Source organism: Bos indicus, chromosome X, assembly GCF_029378745.1.
Source record: "Bos indicus isolate NIAB-ARS_2022 breed Sahiwal x Tharparkar chromosome X, NIAB-ARS_B.indTharparkar_mat_pri_1.0, whole genome shotgun sequence".
NCBI lineage: Eukaryota > Metazoa > Chordata > Mammalia > Artiodactyla > Bovidae > Bos > Bos indicus.
In genome coordinates, this window is record NC_091789.1 from 131,624,467 (window position 1) to 131,646,876 (window position 22,410).

Genomic DNA, 22,410 nt, shown 5'->3' on the forward strand with positions numbered 1-22,410 from the left:
TAACTAAGACCTGTGTAGCCAAAAAAAAAAAAAAAAATACATATTAAAAAATTCTTAAAGAGAAGAGTTAACCTGACAAAACTATATCCTAAATATCAAACAGCACAGTTTAGAATGTTGTGGTTTTGAGAAAAAGTTCCCAATGTTATTACCACATAAATCCTTTTATTTTTTTCCCTCAAAATTGCATTACAATGGATGGACCTTGAAAACATTATGCTAAGTCAAAGAAGTCAATCACCAGGAGACCATGTATTACATGATTCCATTTACATGAAATATCCAGAATCTATAGAGACACAAAATAGAGCAGTGGTTGCTTAGGGCTTGGGGGACAGGTGGTACAAGGAAGTGAGAATTAAAGAGCATGGGGTTTCTTTTCAAGGTTATGAAAATGTTCCAAAATGAGATTCTGGAGAATTTTGTACAACTCTGGAAATATGCTAAGAACCACTGAATTGTACATTCTGATCAAGTTAATTGTGTATTATATGGATAGTATCTCAACAAAGCTGTTACCATTGCAGATTACATTTGCAAAAAAAGTGTAAGTGCCCATTATACATGGATGTTTTTAGTTGTGGAATTTTTTCAACAAATACAATTAGTTTAGAGGTGGGAACTATGGAATTTACATTTAGCTAGGTAGGGCCCATTCAGGGAATGTGGAGTGCCGTGGTTGACTAGCACTGCTACCTTGATGTGGGAAATGAGAAGGGTGCTAGGAGAACTTTAGTTCTAGGCTCTGTCACAGGAGGTGCAGATGTATGAAAGGGATGGTTGACAGCAGGTCACAGTCCTGACATGGGGTGAGGGGCTCAGAGAAAGGGCAGGGTCCCAACAGGCACACTGGAATGTGTAGCTGGGCCTTTAGTAGAAGCCTGGCCATACAAAGTGGGGTGTGGAGGAGCTGCTGGAGTACCTGGGGCCCTGTGTCCCAGGAGGAGGAGGAAGATTAGTGTGTCCAACTAGATGCCAAGAGCCATGTGGGGCTGGTCTTGGTAAAGGAATAGGGATATAGGACAGAGAGTTGGATGATATGGTCCAACCTTCTCTCAGTTGTGGGCCACCCATGGTGAGCCACTTGATTCCTAGGGATGTTAGTTCATGGCTGTATCAGGAGGTGTCTGCAACTGCAGCTGCGTGAAGGGAAGAAAGAGAAGCAGAAAGAAAGAAGTAATTGTCTTAAGTCAAGTCCCTCTTAACAACCCTTTACTCCTCCCACTGACAATGCCATTCCCTATATTTGTTCAACTCAACATTACTCATGCCAAAGACTATGACACGGAATGGACATAAAAAGATTAAGAAACAGTTCCCGGCCTCAAGAAGTCCATAGTCTAAAGGGCGAGGAAAACTTATAAGCTGATCATTTTCAACAGACCAATCACATCCTACTTAATATTGCCAAGAAATTAAAATATTGATACTTTCCATAAATGCTACTCAAAGGACAATAATGTTCTTGGATGGATTGACAGTTTTAATATATTTTCTAAAGAAGACCTTGTAGACACATCTAATAGGTAAATTTTCTCACTTAACACAGTTCATCATATCCTCAATGGCAAAATATGTTAAAGTGGCATGTTGGGCTGGCAATGAACAGGTACTTGTGTAAAACTGGATTTTCGATGTCAAGAGTTTAAAATCTTCCACACCATCTCTGTTCTCAAGTAAGTGTGACATTTTGCATTCAAACTGAATGCATGCTGATGGACAGAGCTGATGGGATGTGTGGTTCAATTTGGGGGTTGGAAATATGCTGTTTTAAAAACTGTGCTTAAACTTCATCACTCTGAAATTTGGTTTAAATCAACTGACTGTGCACTGCACTACTTTATTTTTATCATACACGAGGTCACATAATATACGTCCAGACTCTGTAACTCAATATCCAAGTCACCCAGACAAACCGTACTCCCTCTGGGGCTCATCAGCCACATTTTTAAAAAGAAAAACAAGAAATTGGGGGAGGAAAGGGAAAGGGTTTGGCTAAATGATGTCAAATATCCCTTCTAGCAAAATTTTATCAGGTTGAGTAAAGCCCATTTAACTTCACCATACAGATCTGTGCATAGTGAACCAAGCTGGTATTTTATTTTTGAGCTAAGAATTTTAGTACTGAAGAAAAGAAAAGAAAAACCCAAACCAACCAGCATCCTCTCCTCCCCCAACCCATCTGTAGCTCTACATTAGGAATTCAAATTGCAGTATTTTTAGCCTCTGGAGTTTAAGCAAGCCCTTAACCTGAGCCCCTGCCTGCATTTTATAATTTGTCTAATTTAAGTCATACAACAGTTCCATCTTTGACAACAAAGCAAAATCATTTTACTTATTTTTATGTACTTCAAGAACTACTTCTAAGTGGAGACCTTGTAATACCAATGGCATACCAGGCAGAAAATGATAGAATTTTATCCTTCCTTGGCTTTTATTTTTTAATGAAATACAACCTCAACTGTAAGAAATGCAAGTCACTTCAAACGCATTCAAAAGGTTTGCTTAAAATAGATGACCAGAGAGGTTGTATTAGAAAACAGAAAAATCAATTCTAGATGAAAGCAAAACACACAGAATTTTCCAAATTGGCAAGAAAGGGCAGTTATATTAATCGTTTAGTTCTTTAACAGCAGGGTGCTGGAGATGGAGAAAGGCTTTCCTAATGTTTCAAGATTAGGGTGGTTTTAGCCATCATTTCTGGAGAAGGAAATGGCAACCCACTCCAGTGTTCTTGCCTGGAGAATCCTAGGGACGGTGGAGCCTGGTGGGCTGCCGTCTATGGGGTCGCACAGAGTTGGACACGACTGAAGCGACTTAGCAGCAGCAGCAGCCATCATTTCTGTGCTTGGTGCACCTTATAAAAATAACTTCCTGAGGAGGGGCGCTTTGAAACTGCAGCCTCTGCCAGCTTTTCAACCTTACTGCCCATTATCACATCACTGAGGACGGGGCGGACCTTAATTAGATCATAGCCTGGAAAGCCTGGAGCTTCCCTGGCGGCTCAGATGGTAAAGAATCTGCCCGCAGTGAGGGAGACCTGGGCTCGATCCCTGAGTCAGGAAGATCCCCTGGAGAAAGGAATGGCTACCCACCCCAGTATTCTTGCCTGGAGATTTCCATGGACGGAGGAACCCGGCGGGCTACAGTCCATGGGGTCACAAAGAGTCGGACACGACTGAGCGACTAATACACTGGAAAGTCGGGGAGAGAAACTGCAAAGCCTTATTTTCTTAAAGGAAGTGGTCATTCAAAAGCAGAAAACCCAAGTCACCTACAGTTTCTTCGTCCACTTTGCCAAGGGATGGGTGAGGCAGGGTTTAAGAACAGGAAGGGAGAACTCAGCCGGGGTCGGGGAGCGAGGTGGGCGCAAACTCCTGAAAGCGGAGTGTGAGACAAGCCAGGGAGACCTCGGGAAGGGCGCAGAGTAAGGCCCAGCATCACGCAAGGGTGAGTCCAGGTGAGGGGCGTGCTTCGGAGCGCCGCTGGCTGGGAGCCTGGATTCGCCCGGGCAAGATTCCGGCCAGCGGCTCCTCTGCGCGTAGCGGGCTCCTGGGTGTCAGCGCGCAAAATCGCCGCTTAATCCCCGCTCCCGAAGGATTAATTAGGGCCTCCTTAAGCAGAAAGCTGCGAGCCAGGGGCTTTTTTCCTAGCCACAGGAGCCCCGGGAAGGGGGTCGTCACTCCTCCAGCCCAGCCGGGCGCCCCTCCCCAGACACCACCAAGCACAGCGTCCCCGCGACTCGCGCCTCTCCGGTGAGCGCTCTTCGCACCCCCAGCCGGGTTACCGGGACCCCCTGGTGACCGGCGGCTTGACGGGTCACGAGAGTCATGTCTCAGGCCGGGCCGCTTCCTCCCGCGCCCTCGGTTCTCAGCCAGCAGCCGGGGAGCGGGGCGGGGCGCGCCAGGGAGGCCGAGGCCGCGCGCTATTCCTGTCACTGTGAGCTACTGGCATGTTATGTGTGGCGCCCAATCACGCCTGCGACCCGTCGCGCTGACCCGCGCCCCTCCTCCCTAATCCCCCAGGCTTTGATTTGATCCTCCGCGCGGAACAAGTTCACCCCCCCCCCGCCCCTTAGTTAGTTGTCCCCAGCCCTCGCCGGTGCCCGCAGAACCCTCCTTGTCCACCCCCGGGAGGTCAGAGCCCTCGCCCCGCACTTCCCGGACAGCCCTCGTCCGGCCCCATCTGTGCATCTGGGCCGTCGGAGATCCAGCACGCCTCGGGAGTCAGTCCATCCGCAGCTCCGCCCTTCCAGGTGATGGTGCGCGGCCACTGCGGCCCCAGGCGCGCAGGTGTGGGTTCCCCAAACAGGGCCGGGGAGGGGGTTTTGGGCAACGCGCTGGCAGCCTCGGCAGCCGCCGAAACCGAACCCTGCAGCTCCCGGAAAACTCCAAACCCCGCGCTCTCCGCTACTAGGTGCTTCTGGAAATCGTTTCCCTACCACATTTGCCCTGAGAAGGGTACGGGCAGATCTGCGGACCTGTATGAAGGAGGCCTGGGCTTTAAGCTGAGCAGGCAAAAATGGACCCTTGCTAGGGGCTCTTCGGCTAGCGCGGGGGGCCCGGGGGCTCCGTGTCCCGGGATGCCTCCGGCCGCGCCTGGCTGGCCCCAGCCCCGGCCCGGCAGCTTCCCGCCCTGGGCATCATGAGTTACTTCCTGTCTTACTGCAAAGCTCATGGCGGCTCGCTGCTCACCGGCTACCAGGCGCTGCGCGCCGAGGGCTTCCTGTGCGACGTGACGCTGGAGGCGGAGGGCAGCGAGTTCCCGGCGCACAGGTCGCTCCTCGCGTGTTCCAGCGACTACTTCAGGGCTCTGTTCAAGAGTCACACCCGGGAATCCCAGGCGAGCGTGATCCACCTGCACGTGCCGTCGGCGGCGGGCCTGCAGCGCCTGCTGGACTTCATCTACACCGCCTGGCTGCCGCTCTCCATGGACACAGTGGAGGACACGCTGGAGGCCGCCAGCTACCTGCAGGTCACCGAGGCCCTGGGGCTTTGCGGCCGCTACCTGGAGCGCCAGCTGGCCCTGGAGAACTGCTGCTTCGCCGCCAACGTGGCGGCTCGCTTTGGCCTGGCGCACACGCTGAGCGCGGCCGAACGCTGCATCGTGACCCACCTGAGGGAGCTGCTGGCGCGGGGCGCGGGCCCGGCCGGCCTTCTGGAGCTCAACCCCGCGTCGCTGAGGGCCGTGCTGGGTGCCCCTGACGTGGCGCGGGTGCCTGAGGCCCGGCTGCTGGGCCTGGCGCTGGCCTGGCTGCGGCAGGAGCCTGAGGCCGAACGCCTGGCCCACTGCACCCAGCTACTCGAGCGGGTCCGCTTCGGCCTCGTGCCCGCCGACGTGCTGCGGCGCGTGTACTCGGGCTCCGGCCTCACCCTGCCCGCCCGGGTCAAGGGCCTCATCATCCAGGCCCTCAACTACCACACGTCGCCCTCTCGCCAGCCGCTCATGCAGGGCGAGCAGACCAGCGTCCGGAGCCCTCAAACACGCATCTTGTTGGTCGGGGGGCGCCGGGGGCGGGAGGTGGTGACTGAGGAAGTCGTGGTCCCCCCGCGGGCAGCCCGGGGCAGGGGCGCCGCGCCGGAGCCGGAGCCGGAGGAAGAGGAGGGAGAGGAGGAGGAGGAGGAAGAGGAGCAGGTGGAGGAGGAGGAGTGGGAGCTCACCCAGGACGTGGTGGCCTTTGACGTGTACAACCACCGCTGGCGCAGCCTCACGCGGCTGCCTGCTCAGCTGCTGGGGCACAGCGTGTGTGTCGCGGGCAACTTCCTGTTCGTCCTGGGCGGGGAGAGCCCGTCTGGCGGCGCCTGCTCGCCCCCAGCGGATGGCCCTATGGCTGTCGTGGCGCAAGTGCACCGTTACGACCCGCGCTTCCACGTGTGGACGACGGTGCCCCCTATGCGGGAAGCACGGGCCCATTTCTGGTGCGGCGCCGTGGGAGAGGGGCTCCTGGCCGTCGGGGGCCTGGGCGCGGGCGGCCAAGCGCTGGCTTCGGTGGAAATGTATGACCTGCGCCGGGACCGCTGGACGGCGGCCGGGGCGCTGCCGCGGGCTCTGCACGGCCACGCGGGCGCCGTCGGGGATCGCGGCGTCGTTTACATCTCCGGGGGCAAGGCGGGGAGAGGCGACGGCGGCGCGAGCAGCCTCCGGGACGTGTTCTCCCTGGCCCCCGGGGAGCAGACGTGGAGCAAGAGAGCGCCCATGGGCACAGCCCGCTTCGGGCACCACATGGCCGCCCTGCGCGGCGCGGTGTTCGCCTTTCTGGGGCGCTACGAGCCCTTCTCCGAGATCGAGCGCTACGACCCCGGCACCGACCAGTGGACTCGGCTGCGGCCGCTACCCTACGACCGCTTTTGCTATGGGCTGGCCTTGGTGGAGGAGACGGTGCTGCTACTGGGCGGCCTCAAGTGGCGAGACTCACGTCAGGTGCCCACCCGCAACGTGGTGGGCTATGACCTCGACCTGGACCGCTGGGAGGACATTGGCTGCGCGCTCCCCTGGGCCTGGAGCGGCCTGCAGTGCGCAGTGCTGCAGCTGGCAGAGGGTGGGGACGAGCAGAGGGAGGGAGAGCCGGGAGAGACACCGGATTTTGTTCTGGGCTTAATGGGTTAAGCAGCCTCGGGGCTAGGGAGGAGCAAGTCGTGGGCTTTTCCTAGACTTGGCCAAAGAGAAACATTTGCCCTTATTCTGAGAATGGGAGACAGGAGGGATCAAATTTAGGATATATGAATCATCTCCAGTGAGCTGGGCATTTCTAGAAATTCTCATGTTGGGCTAGAGATGGACTTTCAAAAATAAAATATGACCCCGTTTTCCCTCTTGTAGTTAAAAGTGTTTCCCAGGTTCTAAACAGTGATTATTTTTGTGCCAAACAGCCAAAAAACGTACAATAATAAGTTATATGCCAGACCAGAAAATTGTTAGGTATAATGACTGTAATGAATGGTTCTAGAAGATGGCATTATCTGAATAAATAGTGATGGGAAAGTGCCTTGGTTAAAAAACATGCAATCATTGTAAGGAGAACTATGATTTTATGATACAGAATCATGGTTATAGTTCTGCTTTGACGGTTTAATATACATACGGAACTGAGAAAAAAAAATCTACTAGAAAGCACTTTATTTTTGGAGAAAATAACCTAGGTTAAGTTTTTCTGTACTTCATCCTTACTTACCCTAGTCTGCTTTTGCTCTGACTTTTGGCAGCTTATTGGTTTTATTTGTGCAGCCCTTAGCCACAATAACTTCCCTGGTGGCTCAGATGGTAAAGTGTCTGTTTACAATTCGGGAGACCCGGGTTCGATCCCTGGGTTGGGAAGATCCCCTGGAGAAGGAAATGGCAATCCACTCCAGGACTATTGCCTGGAAAATCCCATGGACAGAGGAGCCTAGTAGGCTACAGTCCATGGGTCGCAAAGAGTCAAACACGACTCAGCGACTTCACTTTCACTTCACTTTAGCCATAATAATCCGGCTTCTCTGATTTAGTGGAACATTTAACGGGGCTTCCCAGGTGGCTCTAGTGCCTGCCAATGCTGGAGACATAAGAGAAGTGGTTCTATCCCTTGGTCCGGAAGATCCTTTGGAGGAGGAAATGGCAATCCACTCCAGTATTCTTGCCTGGAGAATCCCATGGACAGAGGAGCCTGGTGGGTTCCAGTCCATAGGGTCGCACAGAGTTGGACATGACTTTAGTGACTTAGCAGCAGCAGCAGCAGCTAACAAAACCCCTATTTCTTTTATCCTCTTTAAACGTTCATTCGGCAGATACGCTGTAGGTAATACTTGTAAAAAAAATTTTTTTTAAGTTTATTTTTGATGGTACCCTGCCTCCTAGACCTTCTACCCCACCTTCCCAAAAGAATCACAGAGAAAGGAAAGAGCAGCAGGTGAAATTTTAAAGTTTGTGTCAGGTAAATGGGAAACCAACTTGATTTTGCAGGATTTCAGAGAAGATTCTTGTATATACTGGACATTGCCTCTTCTGGCTTATACCACAGTGGAGTGACAAAGTTAAAACTTGTAACTGGGGGTGGTGGGGTGGCGTGTGATTCGGTCACAAAGAAATGTGATGTGGACTGCATGAATAAAATAGGTGCTTTATAAGGATTCATTAAGAGCTGAATTTATTTGACTTCAGTTTACAGTGCCGCCTCTCTCCTAGATTTGAAACTAATGCAATAAAATGTACAGATATATAGCGTTAAAGGTCTCTTTCATGCTAAGCTAGCCACGAGTCTTTTAAAATTCATTAGTTTACTTTTTACCATTTAAAACAACAGAGCCAACTTCACCAAAGTAAAAGCCGCTTAGTAGCAACACAGCTAGTCTTTCCATCAACTGCTCGCTGTTGACAGGGGCACAATCTGGCCACTGTATCCACGACACATCCATCAGGTACAGATATTTTTAAGTAAATGTACACATTTGGCCTAGTAAACATCAACAAGTCTAAACACCTGTAACAAGCACAATTCATTTTAGGACAAGAGGTTTCTTTTTTTTTTTTTTTGCTTTTTGGTTTTTTTTTTTTTTTTTTACATATACAAAATCCCACAAATTTAATGTGCGTCAATATCCATGCAGTAAATAAATGTTTTTACAAATAGGTTTTTTTAAATGATAAAAATATTACACTGGACCCCAAATTCCATACAAACATTAATACATGATTTCTCATCCACTTTGACTAAATATAGGATTACTGAAAATGTGCTGTAGAAAGGCCACTCTCCTGTACAGTTGTGCAAAGTCTGCAAAACGATAGTGATTCAATGGTGGTTTCAAAAGCAAAGAAAAAGATCCTCGCTGTGGAGTTTTTACTTTCTTCTCTACAGCAAAAATAGTCACTGGCAGATATCTGAACGCTTAGAGATGAAAGTACATTCACTGAGCTGTACAGGCAACAGTATAAAGCTGATTAGAAGTAGATTTCAGGATATAGAATAGTAAAGGAGGGTCTCTTCCTCCTTCTAAAGAAAAAAAACAAAACCAAACCAAAACCCAGCAAATTGTGACTTGTACGTTATGCAGCCAGACACTAAAAAGCAGCACAGTCATTATCATGCTGTGATCACTTTTCAAAAATGAGATGCTTATAAATGGAAATATATGAAGAGGATTTTTTTCATAGACTTTATCCACTCTATAGAACAAATCATGAAACTAGGAAAAACCTCTAAAAATTGTTTCTATCGTATAGTTCAATGTAATATCTCTCTGAATGACCATCATCTTCTTGCTCCTCAGGAGAGAGGTACATTTTTCGTTTTCAACATTGTTTTCTATATTAGAACACACATCAGCCTGAAACCAAACATATTTTACTTCCCTGCCTGAAGTATAATTACATAAGTTTCACTAACGGACTAGGGGGAAAATTGGACACTAACTGGGAAGTTGATTCATTTCCGTTTATACCTTGTAGGTTTTTAGGAGTTGGAGTTTAAAAACATGAGTTTGGGCTGAAATTATATATATATATGTTAGCTGCCTTTCTGGGTGAGTTAAGTGTGTTTTAAAAAATTCACTCTCAAATTCCTCTGTACACAATCAGCATTTCATCACTACAAAAATAAAGGAAGATTTAAACCAAGAAAATAAAGCAGCTCTATCTTCAATTTTGGTCTCAGTTACAAAAACATCTTACAAAGCTTTGCCCTGATACACCATTGAGTGTCCCCATGGATATGGAATAGTATTTCCATTAACCAGCTTTCACAAGTTAATAGACTATTAAGACGAATATTTGATACCTGAACTTTTCTTATGTTGATGCTCTTCTATTTTGCTTAACTCTTGTATGTATGCGCATCTACATTTCACAAAAATAAAACTACAGCATTAAACTTTGTGCAATGTTTAAGAAAATCCTTAGAACATTTTAATAAATATAAAAAAGGTTTAAATTCTTTCCCACCCACAAGGATGTCTGCACCTGAAAAAATGTGACTTAGTTTTGAAGTCTTGTTTATATAAAATTAAAGGGAGAAAAGATGACCTTAGATAGAAAACCGCCTTTTTGTGTTTTTTTTTTTCTACTTGAAGACCACCTGTCTTCAGGGTTGTTTGCAAAAGTTAATTTTAAATCATTGAAGACAGTTGATTTTGCACATGGTAAACATAAGCTGAGCACTAACTGCATATAAAATATACAAATGCTCATTAAAGACAGTGGTATTATGACCATATAGGGTTTGTTTCATATAATGGTAACATTAAAGTATAGCTTGTCAACGTGTCCCACACGTTGATATAAAAACTACCTTATATACTTGTTCAAAGTACCAGAAGGTACCAAATGGCCAGACGGCACAATACACTTACACATGCGTTTCAATGTATGAATGAGTGTGTGTGAGAGAGGAAGTGATTACATCTACTTCAGAAGAAATGCTTAATGGGTCATTTGAGGTGGTATTTTGACAGATATCCAAGAAAAGATCGAGGTACATCTGCTTCCACTGCTGGAATTCTTTCGATGTCAAGTCTGGATTGTCTAGTACTTTATCGATAATGGCTACTTCCCCTTCTCTGGCCTGAAAAATAAAAGGATTCAAGAGTTACAAAAGGGACAATTTTCTTCAGATTTTAACTAAAGAGTTAACAGGCAAAAGCCCAGAAGAAACAGCTCTGTTATACTCAAACTCAGGCTTCCCTGGTAGCTCAGATGGTAAAGTGTCTGCCTGCAATGTGGGAGACCTGGGTTCGATCCCTGGGTTGGGAAGATCCCCTGGAGAAGGAAATGGCAACCCACTCCAGTACTCTTACCTGGAAAATTCCATGGATGGAGGAGACTGGTAGGCTACAGTCCATGGGATTGCAGAGTCGGACATGACTGAACAACTTCACTGGTTCACTGGATACTCAAACTCACTATTTAGACTCAAATCCTCAGGTACTTTTTTCTACATGTAGGCACCCTGGTTTATTTTTCCTTTGGACCCTATCCTGTTTCCCATCTCTGCCTATGGAAACTTTTCCTCATCCTTTAATGTCCAGTTCATACGCCTCTCATTTCTTCAAGCCTTCCTTAAACAACTGAAAAAATGTTTTCTCCTTCATTTCTATAAGTCCCCATAACATTTGATCACTGCTGTTGAGTGGGCTTACCCCACTGTGTCTTGGGTTACTTTTGCATTGTCCTATTTCCTCCTGCTAGATGCTCAGTTGGTAGTTTGGACCTGAATGAGAATGCGGGCTCGGTGAAGTGGGAGGTAGTAAGGATATCTCTGGACCTTAGCTGGGCACCAGAATTATTCTTATGTATATTAAAGCTCTTTAAAAATTCTGGTCTTAGTTATCAAAAGGTCATTACGTTGTCCCATGGATTTGCAACAGCATTCACATGAATATCAACTGAGAGCTAACTGACTATGAGAACTTGGCTGCTGGCTACCAGAAGTTTTTTCAAATCATGCATTTCCTATTTTGTTATCTCTTTGGTTGTTGTTTAGTTGCTAAGTCATATTCAACTCTTTTGTGACCCCATGAACTGTAGCCCACCAGGCTCTTTTTTCCATGGAATCTCCCAGGCAAGAATACTGGAGTGGTAGCCATTTCCTTTTCCAGGGTATCTTCTCGACCCAGGGATTGAACCTGTCTCCTGCACTGGAAGGTGGATTGTTTACCACTATGCCAAAGCCTTTGACTGTGTGGATCACAATAAACTATGGAAAATTCTTCAAGAGATGGGAATACCAGACCACCTGATCTGTCTCTTGAGAAATCTGTATGCAGGTCAGGAGGCAACAGTTAGAACTGGACATAGAACAACAGACTGGTTCCAAATAGGAAAAGGAGTTCGTCAAGGCTGTATATTGTCACCCTGTTTATTTAACTTATATGCAGAGTACATCATGAGAAACGCTGGACTGGAAGAAACACAAGCTGGAATCAAGATTGCCGGGAGAAATATCAATAACCTCAGATATGCAGATGACACCACCCTTATGGCAGAAAGTGAAGAGGAACTAAAAAGCCTCTTGATGAAAGTGAAAGTGGAGAGTGAAAAGGTTGGCTTAAAGCTCAACATTCAGAAAACGAAGATCATGGCATCCGGTCCCATCACTTCATGGGAAATAGAAGGGGAAACAGTGGAAACAGTGTCAGACTTTATTTTTCTGGGCTCCAAAATCACGGCAGATGGTGACTGCAGCCATGAAATTAAAAGACGCTTACTCCTTGGAAGGAAAGTTATGACCAACCTAGATAGCATATTCAAAAGCAGAGACATTACTTTGCCAACAAAGGTCCGTCTGGTCAAGGCTATGGTTTTTCCCGTGGTCATGTATGGATGTGAGAGTTGGACTGTGAAGAAGGCTGAGTGCCAAAGAATTGATGCTTCTGAACTGTGGTGTTGGAGAAGACTCTTGAGAGTCCCTTGGACTGCAAGGAGGTCCAACCCGTCCATTCTGAAGGAGATCAGCCCTGGGTGTTCTTTGGAAGGAATGATGCTAAAACTGAAACTCCAGTACTTTGGCCACCTCATGCGAAGAGTTGACTCATTGGAAAAGACTCTGATGCTGGGAGGGATTAGGGACAAGAGAAAGGGGACGACAGAGGATGAGATGGCTGGATGGCATCACTGACTCGATGGACGTGAGTCTGGGTGAACTCCGGGAGTTGGTGATGGACAGGGAGGCCTGGCGTGCTGCGATTCATGGGGTCGCAAAGAGTTGGACACGACTGAGCGACTGATCTGATCTGAACCACTAGAGAAGTCCAGGATCTCTTTGGTACTCTGTCTCAAAATTATGAAACCTCAGCAGTAGACTATGGATCTGAAATATTTTCCAAATGAACTCTCTGACCTTTTATTTCTTGAAATGACTGCATCACAAACTTGGTATGACAGTTCTTTTCTGGTTTTGAGTTTTTCAGGGTGCATGGTCTGATTAGGGAGAGTATGTATGGCAGGCCCTCTCCACTGAGACACACAGTGAGGGGGCTGACTTTTCTGGCTCCTTCTTCAACTTCCTGCCTGTTTCCCTTTCCTCACCACCTCCTCCCCAATCTGGGGGTGGCATAAGAAGACTGGAGACAATGTAAGTGCTTATGGAAATGTGTAAGAAAAAAGTAACACGTGAGTTGGGAACTGCTAATGTATACAGCACAATTATAAAATTTCTACACGGGATATGAAACAATGTGGCTTCACTCCAAATGTGCTACAAGAGATATTCATAAAATATCTCAAACCCTTTTAGCACCCACCCCTGCATGAATGCTGTGCTCTTTTAATAACTGTATCAATTCTACAACATGGCATATTTATCTTAGGAAAACAAAAGACTGAGGAATAACACTAGCCCTGCATTTTTGGAAAAAAAAAATTACATCCTGTTTTCTGCTAGAACTAAGTCACATAATGTGTAGTCTGTGCATGCTCTGAGATGTTAATATAAAGCTAAGATTATTTCCTTTTGGCCAAATACACTTATTACATTTGTTCTATTTATCCCCCTCCCATTTTGTCCCTTAGAGTATCTGATAATCGATTTTTTCAGGAATGAATCTCTTAAAACGAATGTCTCCTTCCATTTCCTATCTTACCTTTAAAGTGCTTTTGAGAATTCTCAGCCTGTGTAGTTTTTCATTCATCACAGGATCATTACATCTCTTTATAAAGGATAGTTTGTATTCCATCTTGGTTGAAATGCGATGTTCTCCCAGAGGCGACAGACTGGCTTGTTCCAATGCCCTGTATAAATCTTGCAAAGAGTCTCCTAACTTTTCTTCCCTACTTTCACCTGCAATGTCCAAAAAAAAAAAAAAAACCAGAGAAATATGAATCCAGTGTAATACAGTGATTTGACACTCCAAAAATCTACTAAACAAACAAACAAAAAATATCTGAGAAACGGAATAATGAATGATAGGGAAAACACTATTACATTAAAAAAAAGAAAAACAACCCATCAAACCCACAGTTGCTAGTTATACTGGGTAAGACTAGCTACAGGCAGCCAATTGTTTTAGAATAATTAATAGGATGCTTTAATAAAATACTCTTAATAAATAGCAAATCACTGTACATATCTTGAGTCCATTAAATTCAAAGAATTACAGTACAAAAGGTACACAACACAGAAACAATTCTGAACATCATTTAACATTTTAAAACAGTAATGAATATCCCTTATCATTATACTGATAAGCATAGATGTGCTAAGTAACAGAGCTCTCCTGGTTTAACAACACTGAATGAACTGATGTTTACATTTTTCTAGAATTCATAAGATGGAATGGCATTCGCTGGAGTATATATGATTGTAAAAATCTTCCAAAAGTATGCTGTAGAGGATTATTAGGTTTCATGTGACTGCCATAGTAATGCCTGCCACACTGTAAATACAGTAAATGATCATCAATAATAATGCTTTAATTAGAATGACATGTGGGAATGTTTATATGCAAATATAAGTAAAAATATGGCATGTATTGAAGGAAGCTACTTAACATTTGAAAGACCAAGGAAGAAAACACTCCAATTAAATATTTTTGAGGAAAAAAAAAAAGGTCTGGTTCAGGAAAGCATCTTGAATCTATTTGAGCAAATCAAACTACCATATTATTCTTGAATTGTCTGACTATTGATGTATTTTTCTCAATGATAAACAAAGATTAACTTGGATTTTGCTTGGATTGGCAGATAGGATTAGGGTTATATTACATTTCCTTTAATAGAGAGCCAAAGAGTCCTATTTGAGGAATGCTAATTACATTGGCCCAAAAAGTAAATATGGAATATCATTCATTCCACCATGGTCCATGTGAATATTTTAGGCTTTCTGACACATTTTTTTTTTTAAAGACACCCTAATTGGTAATAATGTAAACATTTATATGTGTCAGGAATTAGGGTAAATGCTTAACATGCATGATCTCATTTAATCCTCATAGCAGTACTAGGAGTAGATCTATTTGATTTTCATTTTCTAGCAGGGAAGTACCTTGCTCAAGGTCACATTTACTAAGTGGTGGAGTTGGAACTCCAACTGAGCAGTGTGGCTCCAGAATTCATGATTTTAGTAAGAATTCTAGACTGCCAGTTTTGTCAGGAATCATTTGAACTGTGTATTAAACAGGAGGTGTTAATGAATTTGTGAGATGCTTGAAATACAGCATTGAATAAAACTTTTTTAGAGTGTACCTAAAACTTCCCCCAAAGCCCACAACACAGTACCTTAACTTGAAGGGATCACCTTTAGGATGAAAAAGTGACTTCATTTAAGTTTCATATTCAATTTTTACTTTCCTGCTAAGGTTAGCAACTATTGGTAAGTGTGATTATTGAGTTCTCTCATTAGAAAGTCCTTTGTTATCAGCACCTGCTACCACTATTCCTCTACAACAAACTTTAACTTTCTAATCATATATCTAAGTTAGAGCTATAATCTAAAAGTACAAAAAAAGAAAACAGCTTTTTAATTTTCTGTTGCCTCATCCTTCAATGTTTGCAGCACCTAGAGGATTCTGAGGGGGTGGGTGGGGGTACAGAGGACTGTAAAAAGAGCAACTAGCTGCCTTGTAGGCTAAGGTTGAAATGAGATAAGGAATTTTAAACAGAATGGTTTGGAGCCAGGAAGGCAAAAAATCATAAGGTTATTCAGTGTAAAACTAAATGGAGTTGTAAAAACAAGGATACATTTGAACAGCATAATTCCATTTCATAAAATCATAGGCCAGGAAAGAACCCTGAGGAATTATTTAGTAGTTATCATTATTTTTGCTTCAAGGCAAGACTGCATCTTAAACCAGAAAAATTTCATAAAGCAGAGGGTGGGGGAGAAATCGGAGCCCTAACAGATGTGAATTATAGTAGTCTAGGTATCATGAAGCCTAATGTATTATTTGCTTTTCAGTTCTTAAAGGAAGGTAAAGAAAAAAGGAATTCAAATAATAGTTTTAGGATTCAAGGGAGGCAGAAACATTTCCACATAGTAAATTTTTAAGATAACCTTCTTCCATATTACCTAACACTGTAAGGAGTATATATTTTGTTGAAAAAACATTCTTACCCAGTTTTCTTTCTCCTCAATTCTTACAGTTTGTGGAATACTGAGTCACATGCTGGATTATAAAATAAAATTTCAATGTAGTTTTATTTCAAGAATGGTAAAGATTTAATATAAAAAATGACAAACATGACTTAACACTGAAAGCTTTTTTTTTCTTCTTCTTGCCATTAAGGGAGGGGGGAGGTGGAACACGTTCAACCAAAGTACACCATATAATTCTACAAAGAATCTGGTTTGACAGCTGTAAGGAGAATCAAGCATGGATTTATCTCTGGGCAGCACATATGAACAGGGAATCACAAGGAGACAGAACACAGAAACATTTCCAAGCTATGAATGGAATAGAGATATTAAAGATAAGTCAGGCCTCCTTCCCCCACCCCTACACACCACACACATATGTGACACAAGACACAGTCGTGGGGTGCGGAGGATGAAGGATTGAGATGCCAGGCTCCTACAAAATGCCACCAAGTACTAAACATTTTAAGACTAGACAAAGAGTCCCTTTATTTTCAGAGGAAGAGGGTGAGGGCCGGAGTCACATTTGAAATCTGATTCACTGTGCTCAACAGTCAAAACAACACAGAACTCAACATTCAAGACAAAAACAGACCTTTATTTTCTTTTATAATTTTCAAACTGGTTTCCTTGATTTTTTTTTTTTTTTCTTAGATGAATACCAATTAACTCAATCGGGGCTACCGCTGCAACTGAAAATGTGAAAGCACCTTTACTTCTTCTTTTTGCCCTCTTCTTCTTTGTCTCCTTCTCTTCTGGTTTCTCTTTTAAACCCTTGCTTTTCTTCTCCTAGAAGAGGCTTGCTTTGGAAGAGGAGGCAAGCACTTGGTGAGGTCTGCTTCCTGATTGACTTTCTTTCAACGTGCCAGTTCAGTCATGGGAACACTGGCCCCAAGCCCAGCTCTTTCGGAATTTGAATGGATGGTTTCTGAAAGTTGGTAAAGTGTAGAAAACCACATGCAAACCACAGGACATATAGAGGAACCTTCTGTGATTCCTCAAGAGGAAGTGTATCCCTGATACAATGAAATTTAAATTTGTATCAAATTGATTCGGAAATTCTGGGCCTATGCAGGAATAAATTTGCCATCAAATCACATTTACATTTACAACATGTAAATCAGTCCTGTGTCAGATGACACACTTTTCTATTTCAATTTTATTAAAGTGAAGAGAACATATAAAGTTCTCTTTCCTATATAAAATTTCATTGATAGATTTGAGGATCCCAATGAAGTTATGGATAACTTGTATTCTGAGCCAAGGGAGGACTCGTTTCTGGCTGTGTCATAGTGGCAGGGCTAGAAGAAGATCCTCTTTATCGTTTCATTTATACTCTAGCTACACCATGAAACACTGTGACTCTAAGAAATGCACTGAGCATCAATATAGTTGTGTCTGGCTCCTTCAGGTTGCATATGACCTCCAGGCAGTAATAAAAGCTCAAAGAAAAGATTAGCCAATAGAAAATAATAGTTGGTTGGAACTTTCTTGAAAAGGCTTATTAGCAGATGATAACGCATTCCTCAAACACCGCAGGATGTTTGGTTGACCTATTTCCTTACATTCATGCCCAGTGTTTTTAAACCTGTTCGATTGTATACCCTTTTCAGTTAAAACACTTTTGTTGATAAATATTCAATATATGTATTACTCTATATTAATAGATAGATAGAAGAGATATTCGAGAAAATGAGATGTGAAACCTGAGGAGAAATCCCAATGTTTTTTCGTTCTGTACCTCACTCCATGTGCACCTCTAGAGACCTAGACTGCGACTTTCCCTGAGTGCTTATGCCTTGCTCTCTTTGCATTTCCCAATCTTCTACAGGACATGGTGTCTGATGAACCCAATGTTTAAACTGAGTGATGATTTTCTTCACTTTAGACACCAAGTACTCCAAAGAGGACTCTGTATCAGTCTGAGTAATTTTTTTATACCAGTCTCTTGTGTAATGTCGTTCATGTTTCTTTGGTGAAAATTAAGAGCAGAGTTTACAAGTGTGGCAACCTAAAATGTTATTCTGGTGTCCTCGCTGTTTCCCTGCCTCTGCAATGACAATGTGGAAGGAGAGTAAAAAATGAAAACAAAACAAAACAAAACGAGTATACGAACTAGGCTCTTAAAGAATCAAGTCAGCAATGAATAATCAGTTCTTGTACATGTTTTGGAAGGGAACTGTGCTCTTTTAAAATAGGATAATGATGTCCTCATGGAAACAGTTGTTCCTTCCACAACACAACTGGGTAATGAGCATAGAAAGCTGGAAGAGACTAAGTCACAAGTGGGGGAGAAGGCTGGACATAGTAGCATTAGTCACCAGTCAAATGTGAGAGGTATTCGTTCTTGTACGGTCGCGGAGTGCTCTAAGGCTTCCAGGCGAATGGCATCAAGTATGTGGAGCACTATTCTCACCATGAAAGGCAATTAGCATTTGCATTTAGACACAGGACTGTTTTCTGTGAATACTAATTTACCAGTGCACCATAATGAACAACTTATTTCTATGTAAGGTGCCAAAGTTTTAATGGGTTTAATGGAGATAGGTTCAATATCTGTAGGTTTTTTTGCTAAAGATGATTATGCATTCAGGAGTTTACACTATAATCTGAATTGTTTTATAATGAAAGATTAGTTCTTTTAATTCATGTTTTTATATAAGTCAACTAGCTATGCCTTGTAAAACTGGGGGGAGGACAGTTTGTTATAAAGCATACGATTTTACAACTTGGCTTTTACTTGTTACTCTGTAATCAACTACCCTTCTTAGAATTAATTGGTTTGTTTTATTTTAGGCAAAATAACAATAATTTGTCTGATGAAAAAAATTGAGGGGAAAAAAAAGTCCTTTTTTTGAAAGGACAGCTTGAGTGAGTCCACCAATATTGCTAAGTGAATTTTTAAGGAATATGTGAAACCCATCCCTGTACGAATGACCTTGTGCTTCACCAAAATTAAGTACAGCTATATCAGTGTTTGTAAATCCCTTCTGCACAAAAGTAAAGCTGACTTCCACAAAGAGGTGACACCACAGACAGAGCTGAAGCTTATTCTACATTTCATTCTCGAAGCAGGTAATTTCTGCCGAATTATGTGGTTTAATGCCACAACTATGAAAGTGGTTGTATTTTCAGGGTATTACGGTTGTTTTTATGACAAATAGTTCAGATGGCAAAATCTTGGTGTCCTTGGCATTGATTTATTGACCCAAAGGGGAGGTTCTTTGAAGGAGAATTGCAAACATAAATAACAGATTCTATATTTACCCAGCGAATTTAGAAAATTTATATAAAGATATGGAGGTCAAGGTACCTGGTTCTTAGGAAGGAATTCATAAAGGATACAGTTTAAAAACAAAGCTAAAAGATGATTATTAAAAAATTAATGTGGAGTCATCATATTCCTTAATGAGAAAAAACTAAAATTCTTCATATCATAAAATTTTACTATGACTTAAACAGGGAGAATGACTCAAGACAATCCCACGAATATTTAAAACCAACATAATGCTTTTTGATGCATTTCTATATACCAGAACCATCATTTTTATATATACTTAAAAAAACACATTAAAATGGTTAGAGCACAGAGGCAACTGTAAGGCATATCAATGTGATTTTATTCACAACACAAATTCCATTTGTGAGAAAGAAGCATAGATTACTCCTCTTTAGAAAGATATTTACTATCAAGCATACTTAGCAAATTATTTAGCTATCTAAAAAGATCTGATACCAATTGGTCATATTTTTATTTTTATGTAATTTATATTTTTACAAGTATTCACATTATGCAATACCACACACTGCGGCGACAGGAAGAAAAAAAAACATTTCCAAATACAATGTTAAATTATCTGTTCATTGCACAGTATGAAATATCCATTAATTAGCATTAAAATTATTACAGAGTATCTTATCCAACTAAATAAAGGAAATTTCACATCCACTACAGAAGAAAAATAAGCAATATTGAGCCATAAGGGACCCAGTTACATAGTATTAAATAATATCTGAAACTATTTTGAAAGACAACCAGACAAAATACTTTTTCCAAAGTGAAAACCACAGCCTATAGATTTGGAAAATTTTACAGAAAAGAATAGCTCATGCCTGTCCTATGAGGCAACACCATTTGTATACAAGTGCCAAGAAGTAAGGAGAAAGTTAGGATTTTAGCTGAGGAATCTACTAAAGCCTGGCATGTGGCATTTTCTTCATTAGTGCCACTGAAAGCAGTCTCTGTGTTGCACCTGAATACACTTTATAATAGAATAAACATAGTAAGTTTCAGAGCAGGTTGTAGATACCTTGCCTTAATAGATTACACTTAATGTAGTACAATACAGCACGTCAAATTTTAAAAATGCAAAAATACACTTAACACACAGAATTCGCTTTCTCTGCTTTGCCTTCAAGAGGCCACTTAAGAGTCCATTGAACAGCCAGGGTTTTCTAGTTATTGGAGCTGATCCCTCTCCTTTCCTGTGACAGGAGAACACAACTGAGCCCTTCCCCAGTCAGTACCCTTTGCCTCTGTTCACCCACAGAAACAGCAGTTTTCTGTCACTGTGCTCCATCTTGACTGGCTTTGATCTTATGCTAGTCCCAGTGAAGAAAGCTTGCATTCTTCTTAAGAGTGGCCTGCCCCTCTTAATATCCCTTTAGGGAGGCCCCCAATCCAAAACACTTGATGATCTAAGCTTTTAAAAGTCTGTTTTCTGTTATAAACAGCAAGGTCGAGGCCATTTTAGTTGCTTGCAAGAGGTTGATGTTAAGTCTGCGTCGTGCCGACTCTCTCCGATCTAAATTCTCTAAACATTAGCTTATCAATCTGTGAGTCCAATGGGTTGAGTGCCAACAGAAGTGGATCCGATTTGGCATGGAGAGGTTCTACCAACTCTCGCAGTGTATTAGCCTAATATGATAAAGCAGTGATACAATATGATGAAAGACCTGCGAGTGCCATTATTTCCAAAGCATATTAGTATTTGTATTAGAAATACCATCATGCAATACCCATGAAGAGAAAAGAGAAAAATATGGCTAGAATTGCATATGGTTTTAATACCATAATGTCTTTGTGTTGGCATGCAAGTCTACTTGGCCAAAAATGGGACTTTATTTTAAGCTTGGTTATCTCGAATTGCCAATCTTATGTATATAAAATAATACACAGCACAGATATATCTTTTCTCACCTCTATATTTGTACATGCGTATCTGTAATTTTAATCAGAAAGTTTATGTTAAAAGTATTCTCCATACACATATAAAATGATTAATCTTCTAAAAAAATAAACTGTAGTTCTATACAAGATCTTTCCTCAAATTCATCCAATCAAGAAGTATGAGGAAAACTTTTCTGGTCCACCTTCTAACTAACTAACCCGACTCACATGCTACCACGTGCTGAGTGGTGAGAGAAAAGCCCAGCTAGTGTGGCTCCAAGGAAGTGGTCGAATGCAGACCAATACAAAGTGAACAGAGGTGAAAAGCTCTCACACGGTCAACGTGATGAAAGGGTGACTTGACACCCGAGCACAAGCCACATTCTTAGGAATTAAGAAACTAGAAGAGACTAAAGTTTCTGAATGACTTGGAAAACTCAGAACAAGTGGGCTAAAAATAAACTGTAGTCTCTTTTAGTTCATTTTATTTTGGATTTTGAGGAGTTCAAATATTGCCACTAGGCACCAATCAGCAGGTTTTTTTTTTTCCTTTATAACCTAGGGCAGATCTTTATTTGCTACATCCTTTAGTACCTTTTGAGTTATATCAAGAAGAAGGAACAAACTGGGAGAGGGAACAGAGACAGCATGTTGTTCACTACTAGCTCCTTTATAAAATGGGAAGGGAGTGTGTTGCCCACAGCACAGTATTTAGAAAATAGGATGCAGTATGGTTCAGAAATCAGCAGATCTAATTTTTGTTTATCATATCATAACCTTCTTTTGCAGAAAAGGGGCTGGGAACTAAATAATCTTCATAGGTAGGTCAAATGAAAGAAAAGACAACACCTTATTTTTTTTTTAAGAAAATTATAATACTGTAATGCGAACTCTGGATTCTACCACTGTTTCATAAGGTCATAGAACTTCAAACGGTAAAGTCAGAGGCAATCTAATGCTTGGCACAAGGTCATCCTTAAATTTAAACTGTTTCTAATTTATCTATGCAACTCAAATATTTCCCCTCAAAAACAACTTACACGAATGCTTTAATTCTAGTGAACTCAACCCATCCTAAATCTGAACTAGAGCCTTGGTAATCAAGTCACATCTTAGTTACATTTAAGACACCATTTAATTAGGATTGGGAAATTCTACTTCAAGAGACTGGAAATACCTCCTCAGTTGAGGCCTTGCCAAC

General features: G+C 42.7%; 2 protein-coding genes across 6 annotated transcripts in view; one reads left to right on the plus strand and one right to left on the minus strand.

Annotated features, from left to right (window-relative positions):
• Positions 1-3,063: 3,063 nt before the first annotated feature.
• Positions 3,064-8,105, plus strand: KLHL34 (kelch like family member 34). The gene has a single exon (XM_019955864.2). The coding sequence runs from the start codon at positions 4,645-4,647 to the stop codon at positions 6,604-6,606; it is 1,962 nt and encodes a 653-aa protein (XP_019811423.2). The 5' UTR covers positions 3,064-4,644; the 3' UTR covers positions 6,607-8,105.
• The window catches only part of CNKSR2 (connector enhancer of kinase suppressor of Ras 2), a 285,732-nt gene continuing 271,427 nt past the window's right edge, over positions 8,106-22,410 (minus strand). For 4 of the 5 annotated variants that reach the window (XM_070784406.1, XM_070784405.1, XM_070784408.1 and 1 more), the window contains 2 exons: positions 13,551-13,747; positions 8,106-10,534 (listed from right to left, as the gene is read on the minus strand). In XM_070784406.1, coding sequence (XP_070640507.1) covers positions 10,319-10,534; positions 13,551-13,747 — 413 coding nt within the window. In that variant the 3' untranslated portion in view covers positions 8,106-10,318. The other variant, XM_070784410.1, reaches the window with a different exon arrangement.

Coding starts and splice junctions, on each gene's coding strand:
- KLHL34 (XM_019955864.2), top strand. CDS start 4,645: ATGAGTTACTTCCTGTCTTACTGCAAAGCTCATGGCGGCTCGCTGCTC.